We start from the raw sequence: 26,551 nt of genomic DNA, 5'->3' as shown, positions 1-26,551 counted from the left end.
CTCCGGGAACTCCGTTTTCCTCCCAAAACATGCGTGGTAGGTTGATTGAAGACTTTATATTGCTTGTAGGTGTCAATGTGAGTGCGAATGGTTGTTTGTTTCTATGTGCCCTGCGATTGGCTGGCGACCGGTTCTTGGTGTACCCCGCCTCCCGCCCGAAGATAGCTGGGATAGGCTCCAGCACGCCCGTGACCCTAGTGAGGTTAAGCGGTAAAGAAAATGGATGGATGGATCTTTCAGTTGCCTTTGATCGTTTTGATTCAACCTTCAGTGTGCTACAGACTGGAGAGTTGCCCTCTGATTTGACCTCAATCTGCAAAGATATTCTTCAACTAGGCATCTTGCTTTGTCATAGTATTTGAAATTAATATAGCTCTCCTTATATAAGAAAATTATCTTGGAAAATTTTAAGTTTGGCAGAAACTACAACCTCTAAAGAGGCTTACCCTCTAATCTAACCTTCAAAATCAATAGCGGTCTTGCCCTGGGAGTAAAATATACGCCTTCGAAGCCTGAGCAACAAATTAGTGACAGGAAACAAATGCCTTTGATCAGTGACTTAAAAAGGGGCGTGGCTTACCGAGCACATGCAGGTATGCGCCAGCGCTGACGGACGGCACACTGCTGCTGCGCAGCATGGCCTCACATTCGTAATAGCCGGCGTCAGCCACCAGGGGGCTGAGGATGGTCAGTCGGCGATTGAAATCACTCAGGCCGCTGCTCACGGCAACGCCGTTCTTCCGCCAGGTGATGCTCAGCTTGATGAGGGGCCTGCGAGGGACAAGTAGAAGTTGTCCTCTTCCCATTGTCTATGTGCCAGAGTTTGTTTTTTAGTGTTTTCACCTAGCGTTGGCCACACACTCCATGGTGACTTCCGATGTTCCCGTGACGACACTGGTGTTCCGCGGCGGGATGACGATGGTGGGTGCGATGGGGTCCGCCGGGCCTCCGACATCTATAGGCAACACATTCAGGCGTTTAAGCATGGAACGTCCTTTGTGCGTGACTCATAGGCATCTCCTATTCCGTATTCATTACCACACGCATGCACACGTTCTAAACGTGAAATAATGAGTGACCAGAATGGATGCAATGTTTTACATAGGTGTGGCACTCTATTTGTGCGTGATTCCTATGTAACTCTTATGTGCATGTAATGCACACTTTGTGAGTGTGAAATAATGGGAACAACCAGTGCTCTTGCTGTACAGTATGTGATATAATTAGACGCGACAGGCTGTCGGAGTTCAAGTGTGGAACTCCCTTTGCGAGCAACACCTATGCTACTATTATGCGATTCTAATCTGTGTCATTTTAGTCCCTGTGCGCACTTTGTGAGCGTGAAATAATGGAAGCAGCTAGTATGCTCTCTGTACAGTACACATGTTCTGATGTGATGAAACGGCATGCAATGGAATCTAGAAGTCTGAACATGAAATTGCCTTTGCGCATCACTTCTATGTGTGTCATATCTGATCAAAAAAGATTGAGAGGAAGAACAATGTGTACTGATATAGTCTTTGATCTGGGCAAACGCTACCATTTTAGGTCTTGGGAGACGAAATCAACAGGGTTCCTGAGCACACTTAAAAAAAAAAAAAAAAAAAAAAAAAACTTTGGAGAAGCTAAGTTTTACTGTAAATCCACAGCAGCAGGAGTGCTGAAAAATCTCTTAACTATCGAGTCTGCTCGAGCGTCGATTAGAATCCTTCACAAATCACATGGAGCCCCATCACTTAACAGAGAGAGAGAAAAAAAGTAGGGTATAGTGTCCAATAATCCCGCCTGCAGCCTCCTGACATGAGTTTGCTTCTGGGAAGCGGCAAATTGTCAGCATTCTCTGGGAGCCAACATTCCTTTACGGAGAGTTTGTGACTTGGCAGCCGTTCCAAATTGGCCTTCCTCCGACTACCTCTCGGGTAAAAAGCGCAACCCGTCGCACTTTTAGGGCATAATGGGCTTTCTTTGTGTGTCTGTGGCCACTCACTCTCCACCGAGAGGGTGATGGGCTGACTGGTCTTGTTCTCGCCGTTCTTATCGTTGACTGCCTGGACGTAGTAGCGGCCGGCGTCTGGCGCCACCGTGGACAGGATGACCAGCGTGTTATCCAGTGTTATGGCACTACAAAAACCCAGAATAAAACAAAAACAAATTTCAGACAATAGGAGGCACCAACAATCTCAAGGTGGGGACATTTTGGTCAACCTGAAGTATTGTGTTTTATGGCGAATCATAAAAGGTTCCTGTCACTAAAAATGTGTTGTTCGAATTTGGTAGCAATGAGCGAAAATCTTTGACTGGAAATTTTCAAAATTGCCCCAAAAATGTCATGTCATGAAACTTTTCCCGTCAATCTATGGCCACCTATAATGACGAAAATGAAAATTCCTTGTACATTTTAATGTAACCCATCTGTCGCGCATATGACCCCAAAACTGCCAAGTCATCACATTTCGCTACTATACCACCCGCCACCCATACACCAAATCAAAATGACTCACAATTAATCGTCCCTCATTTGTCTAGTCTATTCATGCAATTCAGTAGCAATGTGACAAAAATTCAAGGAAAGTTCATTTTTGAAGGACCTCTGAAAATAGTAAAATTGACCCCAAAATTGCAGGCCGAGGCAAAATGGCAGATTTCTTGTGTTTTCGGGCATGGATTCTCTTTTTGGTAGGGCATAATTGACTTGTCTATAAAATGTAGTGTTCTCTTCGGAACATTGGTAAGGGCTGCTTTCCAGAATTCTAGGGGGACAATTTTATTTTATTATGTTTTGTTTGCCTAAAAATAAAAGACCTTTCAGCTTTAAAAAAGGGACATCTATGGTCCCCGTGATTAGAGCTAAATTATATCTGATGTTTTGATACAGCGGCCAGAGAGTTCATTAAACATTTGAACCCCACAATTACACTCGTCAAGCCACATTAGCCATATTGATCAAGAGCGAGTAAACAATGCCGGCGTGGACTTGGGCAAGGCGTAAATATTGACATCCTCCTCTTCTTCACACAAGCATTATGAAACATGATCGTACAGCACAAAGAGTAATTGGCCATCTGGGCTTCTTCTGGTCTTCCTGGAAATGGCCACTATTTGTTAGAAAAACAAGCTGTGAAATAATACCTGAAAAGGCAAAAATGTATTCATTGCTAAATCAATCGGGTTCCTAATCTGACATTCTTTAATAATCCATAAAATACAATTGCAAATGATAAAACCGCTGAAAAATGAATTAAATCAGTTAAATATTGCTACAGATCGAGCGCCGACGAGAATCTTCCATCCTCTAGCCACAAATTTAATCAAATTTTCTGGACAGATGGCTCTCAAAATCAAACGTTTTTCTAATGTTACATTCTTAAACAATCCCTAAAACTTTGAAGAAAGTCAGTGCCAAATTGAGAATGATCATAGCGCTAAAAGAATCTGTTAAATATTGAGACTGCTCGAGCGCCGATTAGCTCATTCCATCCTGTAGCGGAATTTATCACCCATCTTCTGGTGAGACGACATTCAAGATCAATAGGGTTCCTACTTTAAAATTCTAAAACAATACCTAAACTTTGAAGAAACTCAGCTGAAAATTGCCTATGACCAGAATGCTGAAAAATCAGCTACACAATGACTGCCAAAGCACTGTCAAGAATCCTCCATCTTCTCACCACGTCTCCCATCTTCCCAACAGATGGCACTCAAAATCGATAATAACGCTAATCTGACATTCAAAAATCCTCCCTAAAACTAAGAAGCTCAGGTGAAAATTGCAAACGACAAGAGTAATGAAAAAAAAAAAGGAATATCTTGAATGCTAGAGCGCCGCCTAGAATGCTGTATCCAATTCTTTTAACCATCTTCTGGTCAGATGACACTCAAAATCAACAGGGTTCTAAATCTGACATTGTTAAATAAAGCCTAAAATTTAAATTGCGAACAAGTGCGCTCAAAAAAACAAAAACTGTTTAATATTGACACTGCTCAAGCGGCAACTAGAATCTGCCATTGAATAACCTAGTGTTTCTCCATCTTCTGGTCAGATGGCTCCCAAAATCAGTAGGATTCCTAATCTGGCATTCAGAAATACTCCCTAAATCTTTGAAGAGGCCTTAGTTAACAATTGCAAATGACAAGAGTGCTGAAAAATCTGTGAATGCTAGAGCACTGACTAGTATCCTCCATCTTCAATCTGGGATTTTCCTCCAATCATTTGGTCTGTTAACATTCTTAAATAATGCCTAAAACTTTGAATTCCAGTAAACAATTTCGACCAATAAAAGCAGTGGAAATTAAAATATGAAATATCGAGACTGCTCAAGCACCGACTAGAATCCATTTGTAGCTGGCTCGATGGCATTCTAATGGCGACCACCTAGGATTGGTGCCGTATAACGTCTGTTTATTTTAATGCAGGGCAGCTATTTGTGGCGCTATTATTCGTCATCACCAGGAACAAAACATGACAGCTTGTTTTTCACTGGTGCCGCAATTATCACTGCTTGTTGCATGTCGGAGCAAGAAACAGCATTCCCCCCCGTCGCGTTCCTTTACCACCCTCACCGCCATCTGATGTCGACGGAGGAGGGCGCTTTAATAACATTTAAAACTCATCTTACAAACTCACCCTTGAAAATAAATGACTTACAGATGATTTAATTTTGAAAAACAAATCACTGGAAGTGCATGTGTGAGTCATCTTCAAAACTCATAAAACTATAAATGATCAAGCAATTATGAGACCATGGTGGTTTTTGTTAAGTTTGCAGAGCAAAACGCTGCAAAGACTCCATAACTTCTGCTAACAACCCAGGGTAAACTTAATTTCTTCTTGACATAAAAAGATCTTCGAACAGTCGATATGTATCACTTCAACAAACTTCCTTGAAACCAATCATTACTTTCCAATTAAGTCAGTGCTTTGGCACCAACTTGTGGTATTTTAAAGTATTTTAAAGTGTAGAAAAAGCACAAAAATATGCCATGAGCTGTTAATAGCTGAGGATACGTTCCAGAGAAAACAATGTGAATGGGGGTGAATTTGCGAGCTGTGAATATAGTAGGTGGGGCGGACCGTATAGTAAAATGAAATCTCACAACTACACCAAATACAGCCAAACATTGAACTTATACCTTGGCACTTTTTATTGAATTTAAAACATTTTTTTTTTTTAAGGAAAGGTGGTCAATAGTGTGTCTTCTCTTTAGAAAGGATGCTGAGACAAGTGCAACAGTTTGAACAGTCAAAATTACTATGCTATAAAAATACTAAGGGCATGTTAAAGGCTGTTTAAATCCCACTAGGATTGCACTCCGCTAGTTATTAAAAAATGCTATTACTCAACTAAACTTTATTTATAGAGCACCATAAAAAACAACTGCAGCTGAAAAAAAAGTGCTGTACATAAATAAAAATTCAACGTAAAACATAATTAGCCTTGATGGCCGCTAGCCTGAGGCTGTACTGCACTGTAATTGTTTACGGGGTTGGCTAGAGCATGAGGTAGTTCAACTTCCTGTCCCTGACCTAATATGTTGTGTGTGCGAAGTCACGAAAAAAATCAGAAAACAAATACATGAAAAAGGACCAAGGAATAAGATTTCTGACGCATGCCTGTATAAATGTTTTAGAAGTAAACCACAAGTCCAGACTGTGATGCGCTTTAATATTTCATAGTACATGGGGTCCTTGGTTTACGATGGAGTTCCGTTCCTACGGTGGCGATGTTAATCGAATTTGTAACTAAGTCTCACCAACTTACAGTAACGCAGTAGTAAAGTCATAAGTAATGTACAGTAAAAATTTGTATCCCAATAAATATAAAGCAATAAAATGAAAAACAGTTTGTTGCGTGCTGTTCATAACCTTGAAAGGACTGTACCATCATAAACCGAACACCACGTTATGGTATTCATTACTAACTGTCCACAACCCACCCAGAAATGGGTCCTCTGCCCACTTTTGGGTCCCAGCCCACCAGTTAAGAATCACTGAACTGGAGAACTGGGCTCATTTGGCTTTTAATGCCCATCTAGGGACTTTCCAAACAGGGGGGTTGGCCGTGGCCTTCTTCGGCTCCTGCTTATGATCCCTGGTAAATATTTAATGCTGGCTCACTGGCGCAGTGGTGGCGACATCCCGGGCAGGTCAATGAATTATGGATCTCTTCAGGGATGTGGGCAGAAAGAAAGTGTCCAGAGCGAGTCCAAGGTGACCTCTGAGGACCTTTGGAAAATGGGGAGGACTCAATTGGGGACTTGACTTCTTTAGCTGCCAGTTAAGGACAGCAGTACAGCACATCCGAGGGCCATGTGACGGGACAGGTCCCACAAGAGACCACTAAATAGTCTTGCCTGGGGTCGTCTTTGATATAGCTACTGCTGGCATACCACCATCCAAGGAATTCTAGAGTTCTTCAACAGTACAAGCTAAGAACAAGAACTCTATTAGTCTTAGTCTGTGAGAGCCAGTGGATCTGACCTTATACCTGGGAATTTACTAATTTAGATAATGTTGTCTAACTTGTACACCTTGTATACTGCATTCCATGCGTTTGATAATGCTGTATTATAAGCAAGTCAGATGGTCATCGTTCCGGTTCCGATCGAACCCAAATTAACCGAGTGTGTGTCTGACAGTGATGGAGTCGTCTTCGACTTGAAATCAAACGACTCCAACTAAAACTTAGTGAAGCTGATTAAATGTGATGGCGCTAATGCTTTGTTTCTCCCTTCTGGCACAACTGGCGTTTGCACCCAAAAAAAAAAAACTACAAAAAAAAAAGGGGGCGGGGTGGGGTAGTGGGCAGCTGAATCCGCCAAGTTGCTTTGCAAGCAGCAGTCCGGCGTGCCAAGGCGAGGATCTCTGGCAGAATGCCGTTCCTTCAGGGCGGGAATGATGATGCTAACGGAATGGGTTGGAATACAAAGAAAAGCTGTTGCAAATATGAAGGATGAGGAACAAACACACACAACGTATCTGATTTAATTTGTTTTATTTATTAATGTTTTTGGGCAGAAGCCTGCTGTCTTAACGGCTACATCTGTAGGACGTAAGCCTCTGTGCAAGCAGGTGGCAGTAGTGGTTTGCCGTCTCCTCAGGGAGAGAAGAGATTGCATAGAGGAGACGCAAAGGATGGCTGCTGTCTCACCATACTAAACACGACCCGCCGCCTCATGATCACAAACATACAATTGTTTACAGTTACTTGAAATAGGGCGTTCAAAAATAACTTTGGGCAATGAGACACATGCTCCAAGTCTCAAGAAAAACACGTGATATGGTACTATTTACCCCGACTACAATATAATACGATTCACTCCAATTATGATACAATTCACTCCAAATAGAATGTGATTCAATCAAATTAGGATGCGATGCGAGTCACTTCAATTCTGATATGATTCATTCCAATCAAGATGCCATACGATGCATTCTAAATATAGTGCTAATTCACTCCAGTTATGAAACAATGCGATTCTCTCCAATTACAGTGCATTAACATATGATTCACTAACATTACGATTTATCGTAACATCAGACATTTCTTTTTCTAAATCAGTTTTTCTTCTTTTGTGTCATCATGGTGCTGAAAACTTCAGCGAAATGAATGTGGTTGCAGCAGGAATATAGTTAAAAGTGATTAGAAAGGAATGACCGGGGCCCGTACTACAATTATCTCGCTAACTTGTAAAGGTGCATTGCTTAATTCATAACAATAAAGGCCACATTATCCTCAATTCAGATGTGTAGAGTATTTAAAGTGCAATTACAAACTACCAATCGGCATCAGGACGGATGTAGCTGGAGCATGTAATGTTGCTCGTCGTATCATAAAACTTTGATACGTCAGCGTTTTGACCTTGTGGCTTTACGCACTGCATCATTTTCTTCATTTTCTAATTAATCAGAATCAGAATCATCTTTATTCGCCGAGTGTGTCCAAAAAACACACAAGGAATTTCTAGTACGACAGCAGACAGTCAATTGACAGAGAACACTTTTGAGACATAAAGACATTGACAAAAAACAGTCACTGAGCAATAAAGGGTTGGTAGTTATCAGGTAATGCCGGTGCAATTTTTTTATTTTTTATTTTTTAATTGCTTTCTGATTAATGCTTTCTGTATGAGCGCAACAAGAGAACAGTGAAGCACAAATCATAACGTTCGTGGCTCTTGCTGCGAGAATTTTCACAAGCCGTATTCCTTCCTCCGACTCCTCTTCCCTTTCGCCGTCATAAAGTGTTTTCATCGCTGGGCTGCCGAGTACCTCGCACTTTTGCTTGGTGTGGCGTGCCTTCATGCCAATGTGTGAGCCACTTGAACTCAACCACCCCCACATGGCCTGACTCTCGCTCACTGACACAGGGAGGTCGGCAGCTGACCGCTCCCATTTGTTGGCTGGTGGCATGAGGATGGAGGAGTGAGGTTGTACTGTAACCCTCGCTGCTGACAGGAGAGGAAATTCCAAAACCAAAACATACCACAAAATATGCATACTGAAGGGAGATGCACACTCTTCCTCCACACGAACATTTGTCATTATTGTGCTCTCATTGGAGTGAATGGCATGGCATATTACTGTAATTGGAGTGGACTGTATCAAATTGTAATTGGAGTGAATAGTACTGTACTATAATTGGAGTAAATCGTACCATATTGTAATTGGAGTGAATCGCAAAGAAATCCACTCCATGCGGAACGTCACGTGACCAAACACAGAAAACAGGTTAGCAGACTTCCTGTGTATGCTACGCTAACGAGTATGATTAGAAGGATAGAATAGGAGTGAATCATACTGTATTGTAAATAGAGTGAATTCTATCGCATTGTAATTGGCATGAATCACATAGCAACTGCCGTGATTGCATTGTATCATAATTAGAGTAAAACGTATCGCATAGTAATTGGAGTGAACCACTGTGACTGTGTATCATTTCGTGTTAAACCCATATTTAACACAATCGCATTGCAACTGATGTGAATTCTACACATGTATAATGCGGTGTGTCAGAAATGTTCCAGGACTTGTGTCACAAAAGATATATTTTAAATCTTAACTGCAAGTTTCCCCTTCCCAGTAATCTCCTTATAGAGTCTAAAGCACTTTCCCAGCCTTCTGGGTATGCCTTCATGCACTGCTGGACAGATTCTTCCAGGATCCTGCACAGCTCCATCACCAATGCTGTCTTGATGTGGTTCACGTCTACAAAATGATAGCCCCCTTTAGCTTGGAGAAAGAGGTTCCATCCATCCATCCATCCATCCATCCAGCCATTTTCTGAGCCGCTTCTCCTCACTAGGGTTGCGGGCGTGCTGGAGCCTATCCCAGCTATCATCGGGCAGGAGGTGGGGTACACCCTGAACTAGTTGCCAGCCAATCGCCGGGCACATACAAACAAATAACCATTCGCACTCACATTCACACCTACGGGCAATTTAGAGTTGTCAATTAACCTACCATGCATGTTTTTGGGATGTGGGAGGAAACCAGAGTGCCCGGAGAAAACCCACGCTGACACGGGGAGAACATGCAAACTCCACACAGGTGGGGCCAGGGATTGAACCCCGGTCCTCAAAACTGTGAGGCAGATGCTCTAACCAGTCTTCCACCGTGCCAGCCGAGAAAGAGGTTAAAAAAATAAAATAAAATCACACAGAAAGTCAGGTCGGGTGAGTAGGGAAATTGCTCCAGCATGTTCTTTTCGACCAAACACTGTCAGATGTTCAAAGCACTTTGAGCAGGCGTACTGTCATGTTAAGCAGCCACACGTTGTCCTGTCATAACTCTCGCCTCTTCTCTTCTCACACACTGAACAAAGCAAACACCAGAGGATCTGTTTGTAGAACTCAAACAACTCCACATGACTTTGCCTTTGGACTTCTACTGCTTTGCTTTCTTCAGCCTGGTGACTCTTCCCCTGACGGCTCTGGCTTTTGGTCTACAGTCGTACTCAATAATCCATGACTCTTCACTGGTGATGGCTCTCCCTAGCAACTCTGTTCTTTTAATCAGTCACTGTTCTCATTGCTTGACCTGACCTGACACAGAGGATATGTATGTATATAAATGCATGTAAGAAAAGTTTCAATGGGTGCAGAGAGCTGGAGTTTTAGTTTTATACTGTAGGGTGATGACATTCATATTTTATACCCAAACCTGTAGTTTGGGTATAAAATATCTCTCTGTGACACCAGTCCTGGAACCTTTGTAATGCACCTCGACGGTAGTGTAACTGTCTGGTATCAGTTGCAGTTGTATTGAGATATGCTTCAAAAATAAGATATAGGTTCTAACCTGCCAATGGAGCAGCCCTGGAAACAAGAATTAGTAGACGACAGGGTGGTCAGCTGTTTATCACCAGAGCTTCCTCCTGTTTCCCGCTTTTGACGCACGGGCTGGCCACTCACATTCAGAGGAAGAATCCCGGCTTTGAACTGGATCCTTTTGACTAATGGCCAATCTATAGCCGAGTGACAGGAGCCAGTGGGGGACATCAACTGATCAGACGTTGCAGCAGATTAGTCCAAGATTCCGGTTGGTCTTGGTGGTCCGTCTTTGTAAGGGGTGGGGGTCACTGTGGTCCAAAAGGGGAAAATAATCCATGCAGGCTGTTGATAGGTCAGTTCTGGACTACCTTTTCCCGCAAGAAGCCAGACAATTCCGAGCAAATGGGCTCGCCGAAGAAGCTTCTTATTATACAGTACATTAAGTCGCCCGCAAATTACACAACAAATCAGGCAGAGTGAATGCAAAGGACCCTGCCAAAGTCGTTGGGCTCAAGGAAGAGCAATGGGGTTTACTGGCAAATGCCTTATTTTCCAGTTGCGTTGCGCTGTACATCAAAACAAAGACGGCGAGGCCCGACTCTAAGCCCTCCCTCGACCTCGTTTGTAAAGCACTGCGACCGTCAATCAAGCCATGGAGGGAAAATATGAGCACGGTAGAAGACCTCGTGTGTCACAGGCAGAGTAGTTACACTCAAACAGTGAGGAAAATGGCGTTATCCTGCTGGCACATTGTGCACAAATGATACCAGGTATGAGTTCACATGCTTCCAAGATCCCGAGGGTGGGGATTTGCCCCAGTCAAGAGTAAATCTTGACGACAATTTTCTAGGTCAAAATGATCGAAAACCGTCAGTAAGTTTAATGAAGCCAAGGTGGCCTCAATTTAATGCAGTGTTCCACCACATATTTGCTATCCACGTTTCACCATTTTACAGATTTATTTTCTTAACCTAATTTCCTTTATTTGCTGAAAAAACTCTTGTGGCACCTTGGTGCCAAGTAACTACAGTATGTTGAAGTGAGCTGAGGATCTTCGTTTAGACAAAAGTAGTGTTTTTCCATATCTTGTTGGATCCTGGTCTCAAGGAACTATGTTGCAGTGAGTTAAGGAGGTTCATTTAGACAAACGTAGTGTTTTGCCACCGTCTTGTGGCATCTATAAGCAATTATACCTTTGGGTTGTGTAAATTGTGTTTTTTTTTGCTATTTACAGGAAGGCTCTGTCCCTATCCCCCGCAAATAGCACGGGAATACTGAACCACAAATGTTTTACTTTTACTAATTTCTCGTGTATAATACGCATTCCCCCCACCTCCCAAAAAAATTGTCAATAATCAGTGCGCATTATACATAGGTATAGGGGAAAATGAAAAAGACTTTCCCATTTTATAAATGTATGCCGCCATCTACAGGTTATGAAAAGGCTGTACACTTTCATTGCAATATGCCACCGCCCCGAGAGGTTATGAAAAAGTTGCACACATTCTAGTATGCCACCTAGAGGTTATTAAAAAGGTGTAGCCTACACGTTCATTCCAATGGGCTCTTAAGTTTACCCATACATAAGTTTACATACCCTGGCAGAATTTGTGAAATACTGTTTATTTTTATTATTATTATTTTTTTTTAAATACGACTGATGACTGAACAACAACCATCATTCATTTCTTTATGGTTATGTTTTGTTTAATGATAATGCTTTTCTGAAATGCTTGACAGTTTCATTTGAATCCCATCAAAATAAAATTAAATGTTTCGCCTGGCCCTTCATGTTTTCTTTAAAGAATTGTACCCATCTTACAAATTCTGCCTGGGTAATCAAACATATGAGCACAACTGTGTGTTTTCTCATTTACTAAATAAAAGTAGGGCTGTAAATTTCAAAATAAAAGCAAGTAAATAAAAAGAAAGTTTTATGTGTTCTAATAAAGTTCTTAACTTCAGAATAATTATTTGAAAAAACTAACAAAATACAGATAAACCTTCATATTTTGATCTTATTGGTAGAAGCAAAATTATGCATTATAAAATGCATTATACATAGGTAGAAGCGTTTTCCAGAATTTTTAGGTCAACTTTGTGGGTGCGTATTATACATGGGTGCGCATTATATGCAGAAATTACGGTATATAGAAATTACGGTAATACTTTAGTCGCATCATAATTGCAGCAAATCGTATTGTGCCGGGGGCAACTTGTATTGTGATGGGAGTGAATTGTATTGTAATTTCAGTGGTTTGTATTGAAACTAGAGAGACTCGCTTCATAAAGTGAATCGTATCACAATTTGAGTGAATCGTATCATAAATAAAGTGAATTGCATCATAATTGGCGCGTAATAGTATCTCATCGTAATTTGAGTAACTTGTCAATGATATCGTGACTAGAGTGAATCATATTGTAATTGGCTCAAATTGTTGCACGTCATATTTGAAGTGAATTGTATTATAATTAGAGTGATTCATATCGTAATTGAGGCAAATTTTAGTCTGTATTGTGGCGTAAATACTTGAAGTGGATCGTATTTCATCACAATTGGAGTGAATAGTATCGTTATTTGATTGGATCGCATTTCAATTGGAGTATCGTGATTGGAGTGACCAAATTAAGTAATGTAGTAGTTAGTAGTGAGTTACACAGAAACTAGTTAGTATTTTAGTTAGCATGTTTGAGCGCTTCTTCCACCTCTGGATTTATATAATTATATTTCTTTTTGTACCTTTGGTCTAGCGCGGAGGTGTTACAAAGAGTGGACAGCCAGCCCCCTGGGGAGTCTGCAAATTAAAGTTATGACACCTGAGGAAAGAAATAAGGTGCCGGGTGTATAGTGTCAATGAAAGAATTATTTTTATCTAACCTTTTTTCCATTTTTATGAATCTTGTGACTATCAATTTTACATTTATATATATATATATATATATATATATATAATTTTTAGGGACAGTTTTATTTTAAGAAATCTAGAATGTATACGGTGGCCGACTGGTTAGCACATCTACCTCATAGTTCTGACGACCGGAGTTCAAATCCTACGGTGGACGACCGGTTAGAGCCGGTTAGGGTGCAATCCCCGGCCCCGCCTGTTTGGAGTTTGCATGTTCTCCCCGTGCCTGCGTGGGTTTTCTCCGGGTACTCCGGTTTCCTCCCAAATCCCAAAAACATGCATGATAGGTTAATTGACAACTCTAAATTGCCCGTCGGAGTGAATGTGAGTGCGAATGGTTGTTTGTTTATATGTGCCCTGCGATTGGCTGGCAACCAGTGCAGGATGTACCCCGCCAGAGTCAGCTGGGATAGGCTCCAGTACGCCCGCGACCCTAGTGAGGATAAGCGGTGTGGAAAAGGGATGAATGGATAGAATCTGTACAATAAAATAAAATTTTAGCACACGTTCACAAGCAGTGCATTCAAGCACTCAGTTGCCAAAAATCACTCCGTTTTGAGAGTCGTGATATCATCAGGGCGGCTGCATTCGAGCTTCGCCTCATTGTCATTCCTGCCCGGCCAATCATTACTCATGGTGCTGATGAGGATGATGAAGAGCCGATAAGGAAGGTTCACTTCAACCTAGGGCAAGGTCACCTCCCACTGCCAATAAATGCAGATGTGATGAGAAGATTGTGTGGAAGGTGAGCGCCCTTTAATGGGTACGCACACATGTAAAGATACACAGACACACAGAGAGACACACACAAACACACACACACATGCACACGCGCGCACAGGTGTGTGTGTGTGTTTAAGAAACCCTGAAGCTCACTCGCACACTTATAACAAAACTCGTGCTCACCTCAACGTCCAACATTATTTACTGTATATACATTAATGGATAATGAATAATAACACGGTCAATTAAAAATACATTATAATATGATACATTAAAATACTGTTTGTTAATGAGAAAATAACTATAAATATATAAATTTGAGGCACAGTGGACAACTGGTTAGCACATCTGCCTCACAGTTCTGGGAACCGGGGTTCAAATCCCGGCCCCGCCTGTGTGGAGTTTGCATGTTCTCCCCGTGCCCAGGTGGGTTTTCTCCGGGCAGTCCGGTTTCCTCCCACATCCCAAAAACATGCGTGGTAGGTTGATTGACGACTCTAAATTGCCCGTAGGTGTGAATGTGAGTACGAATGGTTGTTTGTTTCTATGTGCCCTGTGATTGGCTGGCGGACGGTTCTGGGTGTACACACACACATATTTATATCTATATCTATATTAAAATTTACACCTGCTTTTTATCGGCTGATCGGTATCGGTCAAAAGATATTAACACAGCGTGCACAGTATGTCACTATGCCACTATGTCACTATGCCTCACTGGCATAGTGACAGACAGAGGAACAAAGATACATTATTGATTGTAATTATATTTTTTGAGCAATTAAAGTACACAAGTATATACAGTAAATGAACAGGTCATTTAAATAGACATTCCTCCATCTTGTGATCGGATCGGTGATCTTGTTATCGTTTTTTAAACTCACTGATCGGTCCCAAAAATCCTTATCGTGTAAAGCCCAATATATATATATATATATATATATATATATATATATATATATATATATACTAAAATCATAAATATTTTAAAATTTACCAAGATACAAAACAATACTGTAAATAAAAATACACATTTTCATAATATAAGATATACTACTACATTTAAAATAACAACACCAATAATAATAATAATAATATTGTTATTATTATCATAGATAATATCAAGACCAAGAAGATGTAACTCACAGTATGATGTATACAATTAATTGATTGCTTTTATTAAGTGCTTCTGCTACTGTTGTCCCTTCCCCTTTAATGGCAGCAGAAAGGGAAAAATATTCCCAACTGAGGGCGCCCTGGGATCTGACCAGCGGGTACTGCCGAAAAAACACCAACCTCCAAATTTTAGGCCATAATGAAGACAGACAAGGGGGTGGGGGGAAAAAACAACACACAAGCTGAGATGAAAGTAGCTGGCTCAGGTTCTCTCTTAAAACCCAAGATGAGGAACAAAGGGGCAATTCCATTTCTCCTGGAGCCAAAGAGGCTTTTTTTGCTCTTGTGTTGCAGTGGAAACCAAATGCGGGCAAAAAAAAATGAACAAAACAAAGTAAAAACCGAGACGGGAGAGGGCAAATGTTCATGGGATCAGAGTTCAGCACAAAAGATTAACTAAATTAAATAGTCAGGTTAAAAAAAAATAAGTTTTACTAGCAGTTGAGAATGGTGACCTTTCTGAGCCATTTTGTGAGGTGTGTCATTGAACACACCAACATCATAGTGCAGGGTGGAAAAAGTATGTGAACCTTTTGATTTAATAACTGTTGGAACCTCCTATGGCAGCAATCACTTTAACCAAACCTTTCCTGGATTTGGAGCATTGCAACTGTGCTGATCTTTCTCCATTCATAGAAAACCTGTCTGAAGAACATTGTTTTAAGAAATACTTTGGTGAGCCTATCCAGCTTCATGCAAGTTATTGCATGAAATTGGAGGTACAATTGGAGGTACAGTACTGAGATGATGATGTGATTCTCACACTGTAAAGCAATACCTCTTGAGAACAGAAATCTCAAAACTGGTTTGGATTTTTTTTTTTAGGGCAGGACAGCTGTAACCCTGGTGTGAAACCCAAATGCAGGTGCAAATGTGAAACCCTTTTTTAACACTCTTACACTGACTTGAAACCTTACTTGGAAACCCTGACTCTGGCTAGAAACTCCCATTTGAAACCCTAAACCTGGTTTGAAACCCTAACCCAGACGCTAATTTGAAGCCATTATTTAACTCCATTATGATGACGTATAACTCTTATTTTAAAATCCTTACCCTAGCTGGAGACTAATTTGTAACCCTAACCATGGTTTGAAAGACTAATTCATAACCAAATTTAGATGCCCTTATTTAACACCCTAACCCGGACTTGAAACCTTAACTCTGGCTATAAACTCAAATTTGAAACCCGACTGGGAAACCCAATCCCTATCTTGAAATCCTTATATGACACCCCAACCCAGATGCTAATTTGAAACAAACCTTCCTTTCATTCCCTTATCCTATCTTGAACCCCAACTTTCAAACCCTGACCCTGATTTAATACTCTAATTTGATACCCTAATCCTGGTTTAAACCCCTAATCCAGGTGCAGATTTAAACCCCCTAATCCTGTCACATTAATGCAAACGTGTTGCAGCAAGCACAGAAGTTAGTGTTCGAGTATGAGCCAGTCGAGGCCAAAAAGGGGAAGACGATTGGCTCACATGCGACTGCTGGGCGGGATCTTGCGGCCGTCCCTGTACCACGTGACCTGCGGTTGCGGGAAACTGCGAATGCGAGGAGCCGCGATGACAGCACCCTCTCCCTGCGAGACGGACTGGTCGCGCTCGCTCTCCTCGAAGCTGCCCATGACTGCAGGGAGACGTCAAAGACACACAGAAAAGAAAGGTCAGCCAGCGTTGGACTCCTCCCGCACTGCTCAGCTTTGATGGATTGCGCCGTGCTGTTGCCATGGTTACCGCTCCTCTGCGATGCTGGATTGAGGCGCGCTCATGTCGGACCATCATCCGTCTCGATCGCATATCAAATGAGCGCATCAGTCAATGTCTCGTTATTCCGCACAATGGCTTGAAACCCTAATTTGACACTCTAATTCAGGTTTGTAACTCTAATTCCAAACACTGGATTAAAACCCCAACCGTTTTAAAACATTAATTTGAAGCCCTCACCTAAATTTCAAATTTTTAAAAACCATACCCTGATTCGAAACCCTAATTTGAAACCCTACACCTGCTTCGTTCATCCTTAAAAAGTCTGGTTTCACTCGGATTTGGGATTAAGACATATTCCAGCAGTTTCTGGGAAGGCGGGATAACGGCAAACACACGTTGCATTCTGTTACATTTTACGAGACAAGGGAGCTAATTTCCCAGGCCCGTTTCCGTCAGGGGGAGATGACAGATGTTGGGGGGGTAGTATTACACAATGACGAAGACAACAACAACAACAACAGTATCCGTCTAGTAATAATCATAATAATCAGAACAATAACGAGTAGAACAGATGTCCAGCAGGTACAGCCTTCATCGACACATCTGTCAGCCCGCTTGCTCCTTAATGCAGTGTGTGTGTGTGTGTGTGTGTGTGTGTGTGTGTGTGCCACATACAGTACACACACACAACCAAGCTATGATACTTACAAGCCACCTGCACTTCAGTCCGACGCTGCAGCAGTGCTCCCACGCGATTACGGACAATGCAGCGGTAGAAACCTGCATGGGAGCGGTCCAGCGACGGGATCAAGTACCTGCCAAAAACACATAACACCAACACGTTACTAAATCCCCAAAAAATGGCAGCCATTTTTTTTTTCCGTTTCTTGGATTAAGCAAAATCATGTTTTCTCATTATTTTTTGCAAGGTAATCCTTGTTCTTTTCAGATTGTGTCGTTAGGAAATCCCTTGAAAAACGTAATTTTAAAAATGTTCAATTCATTTTCTGTGGTTTTGACAAAAATGAAAATGTTACTTGATTTACACATTTGGACATGATAGCAACCTATATGGACGTGATTCACTATTATTATTCTTGTTTTCTGTGACGTTTTAAGTAAATCTGACAAAGTGCTCAGTTTGACCTCGGAAAGAGAATACTTGAGAAAATAGACCTTTTATGTACGTAGAAAAGGTCATTATGAGTTCAGCTGATGAAAAATGGGAGCAAAAAAAGTGTTGCGGTAACGACACTTAAAAATATAACTGCTAACAAAGTAACTTTGTTATTACATTAGCACGTTAGTTAGCATGACAATGCAACAACCACACTTTGATAGTACGGAAGTGAGTGAGTTAGCGTGGTTGCGCAAAAACCCAACTAATTTGTTAGCATATTAGCACATTAGTTGGCATGACTACGCAAAACCTACACTTTGTCAATATGTAATGTTAGTCAGCACAATTACTCAAATACTAAACTTAGTTTATCTCATTGGCACGTTAGTTAGCATGATTACGCAAAAAATCAACTTTGTTTCTTAGTGCATTAAGACGTGAGTTAGCATGAAAACACGATAAGTACACTTTTACACTGTTTGCTCTAATTTGAACCATTTGCAACCTGACAAGTTTGTGTATTGTATCTCTCTCTCTCTCTCTCTCTCTCACACACACACACACACACACACACACACACACACACACACACACACACACACACACACACACACACACACACGTGAAGCGTAAACACAAACACACACTTAAGACCATCTAATGGATGAGCAAGGGCGCAGAGGACAGCAGAGCTTAACTGCTGTTTACTCCAATGATAATGAAGCTCTGGAGGGTACCACGGTGAGCACCCCCCGCCGCCCTCCTTCTTCAAGACACACACACAAGACACAGAAAATTGACACCTGCATTAAAATGTCATTTATGCAAATACGCACACAAGCTTTTAAGAGTACAGTAGTTGACCTTGGCTACGGATGCAGCGTTACATCCACTCTTGCATGCACATTCACGCTGGTAATCAATGATGTCTTTGGCTTTCATACAAGCCTAATACACCCAAATGCGCCGCCGCCTGGAGGGGAGCTCAGCCGTGTAGAGGTTACAGAATTTCTCTTATTTAAGCGGTTAATTGGAGGGAGGCAAGCGTCAAAACGTTGTAAATTGTTAATGGAGTGTGGCTCGGGTCAGGATAAAAGCAGGCTGGTATGGAGGTCACGCAAACAGTCTGCCACCGAATTAGCCGCGAGGGAGTCGTCGTATGTGTTTTAATTGGGAGTCAGTCTAGCGCAACGCGTTTTGTCAAAAAAAAAAAAAAAAAAGAGGTGAAAAAGTTGTCCACCACGCAGTGTGCTCATCATCTTCCCACCTTCCAGCATGGTGATGATGATGGCAAAGCGTCTGTACTAATGAAGACGCTAGCGCAAGAGTGATTGCTTGCATTTGAAAGACCAATTAAAAGTTACCGGACAGGCAGGAAAGTTTGTGTACCAACTGGGATATATGTGATGCACAAAAGTATTGAGATACAGAAAACGGAAAGATACAGGAAGTCTTCCGTTTTAGGGTAACATTTGTACATTTCCAGGGGTCCTTCAAAGAACAATTTGTATTTTGATGACTCACCATAAAACCCGAAAGTTAAATAACCACAAGAGGATTTTTTGAAAATTCCGCCTCCAAGTCAGTTGCACTTTGTTAGCCGCATGAAATTTGGGAGGCATGTCTATCATGAGAAGAGCTACACATTCTCAAGAACTCATGCCCGAAAGACATGTTGGTTTTAATTTTCTTTGCGTGTGTGTGTGTGTGTGTGTGGCGGAGGGGGTCAGACCAAGGTGGCAAAATTTGTTTGAAGTTTAACACTAATAAACTAATTTAAAAAAAAAAAATACATCCCTCAAAGCCAGTTTCGCTGAGACACATGAAATATGATATTCTGAAAGACACAGGTAGTCAGCCAGTTTGTTTTGAAGTGACCATTTTAGAGTAGATTTGTCCATTTCAAGGTCATTTTGGCAATGTCCAGATATTTTCCAAAGACTATTTGTCCTACAGATTTTGTCCGATTTCTCCCAAATTCAAAAAACGTACAGTAGACGCTGCAAAATTCATTTGCTCATTTTAAGGACTGTTTTGACAATTGAGCCCATCTAAGCCAGTTTAACTTAGCAACATAACATTTGCTAGGCATGTCTATCTGGGGTAGACCACAAAAATGACTCATTCTTGATAAGACACAGGAAGTCAGGTATTTTGCTTTCAAGCATCAATTTTAGGATCATGTTTAGCTAGGAAAAAGCATGAAAAAATTTTAAATACCTACGCAGTAGAACTCTAATAGCCTCAAAATGGCATTTTAACATGACAATTTGTAGGCAAGTCAATCATGAGTAGACCCCCCCCCAAAATAAGCTAAGGAGCTTGAAAAGACAGTCCTACAGATTTTGTCTAATTGCTACCAAAATTGAATGCGTACTAGACAAATGGGTGATGCTAAATTGTAAATCATTTGAGTTTTCGTTCATTTATTTGGGCGCAGCATGGTGGAAGAATTTGATAAAAACCTTGAAACTCTCATAACCTCAAGATGATTTTTTTGAAAATGCAGCTCACGAAGCCGGTTTGGCTGAGCAACACGACATTTGTTTAGGCATGTCAATCATGAGTAGAACGACAGAAAAAGCTCAAAAAGCCATGCTTGAAAAGTCCCTGCAATTTAGGATAATTTTGGGCTGTGGGTACAGGTCGTCGGACATTTGGACCAAACGTTAGATGATGAGACACGTCATCAAGAGATTTGAGTTTAACCTCGCCAAGGCCGGGTTCCACTTCATCTTTTCAGGGTGACTTCAGACGCTCTCGCTCACTTCCCTATAATGAATACAATTAACCTTTGGCAATCGGCGGCAGGTGGCGGGATCGGCGGGAGGTGGGAACGGAAAATGGAGGGCGAGGGCAGGTGATGGGGTCCAGTCAGTGGGAGATGACGGCGCAGGACAGAGATTGATCGATGTTCCGGCGCTCGGCGCACTCCGTCACGTCCCCGCTAATTAGTCCCCACTCAGAAGCCGTGATGAGAGGATGTGCGAAGGAGAACCGAGGTGTGGAAGTGATGGAACAATGATGGATGGAGGGATGGAAAAAGGATGCAAGTGGACAATAGCGAGAATGCTGCACAGAAGACATTTCATTGAATTGGCGTTGTCATTACTATACTGTACGTCTACATGTACCTTGGCTACTGTCATGGGACTTTACCAGAAACAGGCTGCTACAAGTGTTCAGATCATCATGTGAAGCAGCATGTAGCTCATTATCCAAGGAAGTTATGCTCATTGCATGTGTGACAGCAGCTGTCGTGTAAGCAAGAAGACCGTGTCTATATTTGAGCAGATAGTAATGTATTCGGGATTTAACATGTGGCTCATTGCTCAAAGTTCCAAGTAACTAAACAATTGTATATTTTTGGTCATGAGGCAGCTCAACGTTTAGTATAAGCGTGATACCAGCTGTCATTAGTTGAAAAAACAACAACAACAAAACTCATCTGTAAGTGATCCGAATATAATATCCGTAAAGCAGCATGTGGGTCATTGACCAAGGTTTTCTTTTTTTCTTTTTTTTTTTTAAGTGTTTTGTTCAAAGCAGCTGTAAAAAATTTTTATTTCTGTGATCAAGAAAAGCCTTAGGAATTAGAAGAGTGTGACAGCAGCTGTCCTGTTGCTCAAAGACCTTTTGTAGTACATTCCCTGTGTTTATTTTGTGTATTAGTTACATAAAGCCAACTTTTATAAAACATGATGGAGCCGCTTTGTGATCAAAAACATAGAATTGTTGATAGTCACTGCAAATGTCTGGTAAATGCCCACAATGGGTAACTTTTTAATGACAATTTCCTTTCAATTGTATCCATTATTTGCAGGAATAACATTTATGCTAAACATTGAAGCGCCTACTGATACAAACATACAATTGTTTAGAGTTACTGCAAATTTCCGTGACAATGTCAACAACAACGGGTAACATTTTAGGTATAAGTTTCTTTGATTTGTATTCACAAATTATAGGTACCCCCATTTATATGAAACATTTAGCCGCATCTTTATCACAAACGTACAACTGTTTAAAGTTACTGTAAATGTCCATTACAGTGTGTGTAAACCTATTTTTACACATAAATGACAGTTAAGAATGTGGCTTCAAACATTGCCTTTACTGTGCAGCCCATAAAGATGGCAGCAACGGTTCAACTTGGGAACTGAGCATGGTCCCGTTCACACTGCCCATCAAAGCCTTCTTTTTCCCCCCGTGTCATTGGGCTGTGTGAAAAGGACCCACAAAGGTGACCTGCAAAATTCCCAGCTCCCGAGGCGAAACGGTGGCTTCAATTCAGAGGGTTTTACAACGACATGGAATTCAACATTGGGGAATTGCAGCCATCTTACGCAGTGCACTTGCAGGTACTCAAAAGTAGTTGCACAAAGCACCATCAATGTTGAGCTGTGTTGAATACTCGCATGAACGTTCATTGAATTTAAAGAAAAAAATGCTTTTTGTGTGTGTGTGCTCTCTTCAAAGCTCTCCAAGGCCTTACCTTTTGAGCAGTAGCGCCTCAATTTTGCCCAACATTTTAATATTGAAAAGAAAAAAAAAACACACAAAAAAGGCTGTGTAAAAGTTATTATTTTTAAACTCGATTTATTTATTTGTTTCCAGTGCAGTCACATTGATTGTGTTATTGCGGCTTGTTAAATGAGACGAGCGGTGGCCTCTCTTTAAGGAGGGCGCGGAGTGGCCAGAAACATCCAATTAGTGGCGGGAAAAACTTGCCCTCCACACACGTACGTGAGCTTGAATCACTTCATGGTGGATACAAGGTGATGGGGGTGGGGTCTCGCAAGGGGATGGGGGTCTTAGACCAGATAGTATTTCTTTGGCCGGGCGACCTTAATGGATTCCCTTCGATCGCTAAGAGCATCCCATTTGCTGTGCGCCTCAGCCACAACGTAGAATACATCACAAGGCATCCGTTCGCTCTTAACTTCGGGTTTGCACATAGACATCTTATTCATGGTGTCTTTGATCATGTTGAGAGCTAGCAAAATGCAAATTGTCATGAATTTGGTGACGTAATAGAATCATTAATCGCACATTGCATGCAGAGCAAAATATCTAATCTGGTGGTGATGAGATGCACAAAGAAACGACATCGTGTCGGAAGATTTTTTGAAAGTCAGCAAACACAAATTGTAGTACATCTGGCGAAATCTGGAATTATTGATCATACATGGCACGGAAAGCAAAAGGCAAGTACAATAACAATTATCTTGCATCTAGTGACATCAAGAAACACAAAGCCAACACATGGTGTATTTGACAATTTTGAAAGCTCGCATTGTCATACATTTGGTAAATTTTAAAATGCATGATAGGACATTGTGCGGAAGGCAGCACGCTGGACCAGTGGTTATTACACCGGTTATTACAGCCTCCTCGCAGTTCTAAGGTTGTGGGTTTGTACTTCAAATTCAGACAGCGACCTTCTTGTGTGTAGTTTGTATGTTTTCTGGTGATGACCAAACATGCAAATACAAGAAAAGACATGCTGTCTTTTTGTATTTTGAAAGCTAGCAAAATGCAAATTGTCATACATTTGGCACATTTCGAAACGCTAATCATCTGTTGCTTTATGGTGACAGTGAAATCAACTCATCTCACCTCACAATTCACCTCACATTAAGCAGCAAATACTGAATGAGGCTTCACACTTTGTTACTTCGAGCTGAAGTTCAAAGTCAAATCAAAGTAAACAAAACACAGTGATTTACACCACATGCATTTAAAACAACCAAATAAGTGAGCCTTCAGTTCGCTAGCTTAATGGGAACGTTTAAATAGCATTTGTGTTGCGGTGCTATAACCTTTCAGGAATGGATTGCACACAAATGGTGCAGCAACAGTAGTAGATAGACAATAACAGTGCTCATAGTCATACATTCTTCTGCGAAAAATGACTAATATTACTGTTGTACCGATTAGCTGAGAGGAGTTGAGCAGTGTCAATGAACAGTAATATCCGTCTATCTGTCTTATACTGGCCCAAGGTGAGCAAGGCGGGTAAAACCAGAAAGAGCAGCACAATGACGATTCAATTGATACAGTGAGACAAAAACTGTTCACTTCTATTTAATTATGTTATTACTGTATGTGTTTACAAAATGCAATATTATGAAGTGCTGTTTCCTCATTAAAATAGAGATAACAGCAATTGTTTTTTTTGGGGGGGGGGGAAGGTTGTAACAAATTAATGGAATTTACATCAATTTGAATGGGAAAAGATCAATTATCTCAAAGCACCACTGTAAATTAAAATCTAATTCAATAGCCTGCAATCTAATGTATATTATGTAATGTATACTAAATACAATGATCAACAATGAATTAAATACATTTTAAAACAAGACTACTACCTAACGGGTATGTAGTTATATACAGTAAATAAAAAAAAAAATAAAAAAAAAAAATTAAGAATGCAATAAAAACTGTGTATAATTCAATACAATTTCTATTTAGCTTAAGTACAAAATGAATGCAACAAAAGATGAAAATTGGTTCATCTTGAGTCCGATGTTTTAAATAAATTGGTTTCTCTCTCAGCCTGATGTAATGCAAAAGACCTCATTTTTGTCCTTCATCTGGCGTTACGCTCCAAGCTATCTCGTTTCTCTAGCCGCGTAATTGCTTGTGTATATATATATATATATACATATAAAATATTGTGCTCAATTTAATTTGATCGGAGGAGCCATGAAATTATAACATCTGCAAAATATTCGCAACAGAAGTAAGATGGGTTTGAGTAAGAGGAGACTGCTTTTTGGTAACATGTTGCTGACAAATCTATCGCCGCACAACGTTTGATTTATTCGGCACGGATCAATCAAACGGCAAGCGACGCTCTATTACGAGCGTGGTCAAAGTGTCAGTCGCAATTTTCACGCTTATTCCCACTCAGTTGGCAGGGTAAAAAAAAAAAAAAATGAAGGTTTGCCTTTTTGTTGCGATTGTACTGCCGGGCAAAACTAATTTGCACATTTCAAAAAGTAGATGGCGGCGGCAGGAAGGGAGGGTGTGTACGTCTTGCCTGATAAGAAGTACAAGTCTGAGGTACTGTCACATCTTCAACGTCACGCAATTTCATTTTGCCTCTGCATTGATTAGATTCTGTGACATTCTCCCACCCCAGCTTCCTCATTGTGCTACAGCTGATCAGATAGTCATGGTGAAGCAGCATGTGGCTCATCGCCAAAGATTACTTTTGTACGGTAAGTTACATGTATCAGTTGGATGTTTGTGACCTCTAGGAGGCTCATGTTTAGCATAACTGTGACAGCGGCTAGTTAGTCAGACGATGTGAAAGAGGCTACAATGAAAGAGGCTAGTTAAAAGACCTTTTATACTGTATTATGTATGAAGCAGCATGTGGCTCATTAGCAAAGGTGACTTTTGTACACTTTTGTCTAAGTAACAATTGTATCTTTGTGATCTTGAGGAGGCTGATGTTTATTATAATGCTACATTAACATTTTATTCCCAGCGGCCACGGCAATCATGTTTCAGGCCACCGTAGACAAAACGTGATGGACATGAGACAACGCTGGGGCACGGCACGAGTAAACGTGACATGCCTTGATTGCCGTGAATGCCGGGCCAGATTTTTAAACTGTCCGAAAGATTGCCACTGCAGTCACAGTGCGGATGAGAAAACTATTTGGTCGTTGTAAAACCGGGTGAATGCGACAAAGTATAAGCGTACATATAGTAGTAGGCCATAACAAATCTCCGAGGTGATCCGTTATTTCCACGTTTGTAGAGTGTTTTGTCCCGTTTTGTCAGGGTTCTCGTCACAAGCTAGGCTATATGGTAGCCATTTTGTTGCATTTGAGCACAGCTCGTGTGACTGTTTACGGCCAGTCCGGTGTCCACGCTTAATTTGTATCAAGCCTTGACAGAATGTGAAAACAGTCAGCTCTTAATCAGAATGTGATAGGAACTTTATGGGATTTATGGGAAACTGCGGAGACTGCACCTTTAAGCCTCTGGGATTCAGCAGCTCCTTCCTTCCTAGGGGCTGTCATGGATACTGTGATATATCGTGAGAAAATCTACACTTGAAAACAAAACAAAAAAGCTAAATGTCATGGTGCATTGATTCAGGCAAACGGGGCTAATAATGTAATGTAAACCTAGCATAAGTAGGACAATAACATAACTTAGTATTTATTACAGAAAACAGTGCAAAATTCAGACCAAAACAATTCCACTGCACCGACTACAAAGAGTAGAGATGCCACCTGGTCGTATTGATTAGCTGATTGATCACATGCTGTCAGTATTTAAAGAAGCTCTCAGCACTCACGACCCACAGCAGCAGTCAAACACTATTAAAAAAAAAAAAAAAAGTACTGCTTTTAGCTGTTGCTCTCCCCCCTGACTTAAAAAAGCCACCATTGCATGAATTTGGGACTGAGCAGTTTGAAATATGGATCAAAGGATAGCACCCAAAAAATAAAAAAGGGAAAAGTTCTATCCGCCAACTTTCATCTGCTGCATAACAAGTGCACTACCGAAAATACTGAGTGACAGATCACACTCACTTCCTGTTGCGATACCTGACTACTCATGCGAGTGCTCGCCGGCTGAAAATTTTGGCAACATACACCTTGATCTAATTCATAAAAGTT

The 26,551-nt window shown here is 41.1% G+C and overlaps 1 protein-coding gene across 4 annotated transcripts in view; it reads right to left on the bottom strand.

The window, feature by feature from the left end:
- The window catches only part of sdk2b (sidekick cell adhesion molecule 2b), a 228,846-nt gene that overhangs the window by 38,226 nt on the left and 164,069 nt on the right, over positions 1–26,551 (bottom strand). For all 4 annotated transcript variants that reach the window (XM_061706624.1, XM_061706627.1, XM_061706625.1 and 1 more), the window contains exons 3-7: positions 17,495–17,601; positions 16,559–16,706; positions 1,988–2,121; positions 844–955; positions 581–771 (exon numbers count right to left, since the gene is read on the bottom strand). In XM_061706624.1, the coding sequence (XP_061562608.1) occupies positions 581–771; positions 844–955; positions 1,988–2,121; positions 16,559–16,706; positions 17,495–17,601 (692 nt within the window). The remainder of the gene's footprint in view (positions 1–580; positions 772–843; positions 956–1,987; positions 2,122–16,558; positions 16,707–17,494; positions 17,602–26,551) is intronic.

This window comes from Phycodurus eques, chromosome 19, assembly GCF_024500275.1.
Source record: "Phycodurus eques isolate BA_2022a chromosome 19, UOR_Pequ_1.1, whole genome shotgun sequence".
Lineage (NCBI taxonomy): Eukaryota > Metazoa > Chordata > Actinopteri > Syngnathiformes > Syngnathidae > Phycodurus > Phycodurus eques.
Note: the sequence above shows the minus strand (reverse complement) of the source record. Positions and strands in the feature narration are given on the sequence as shown.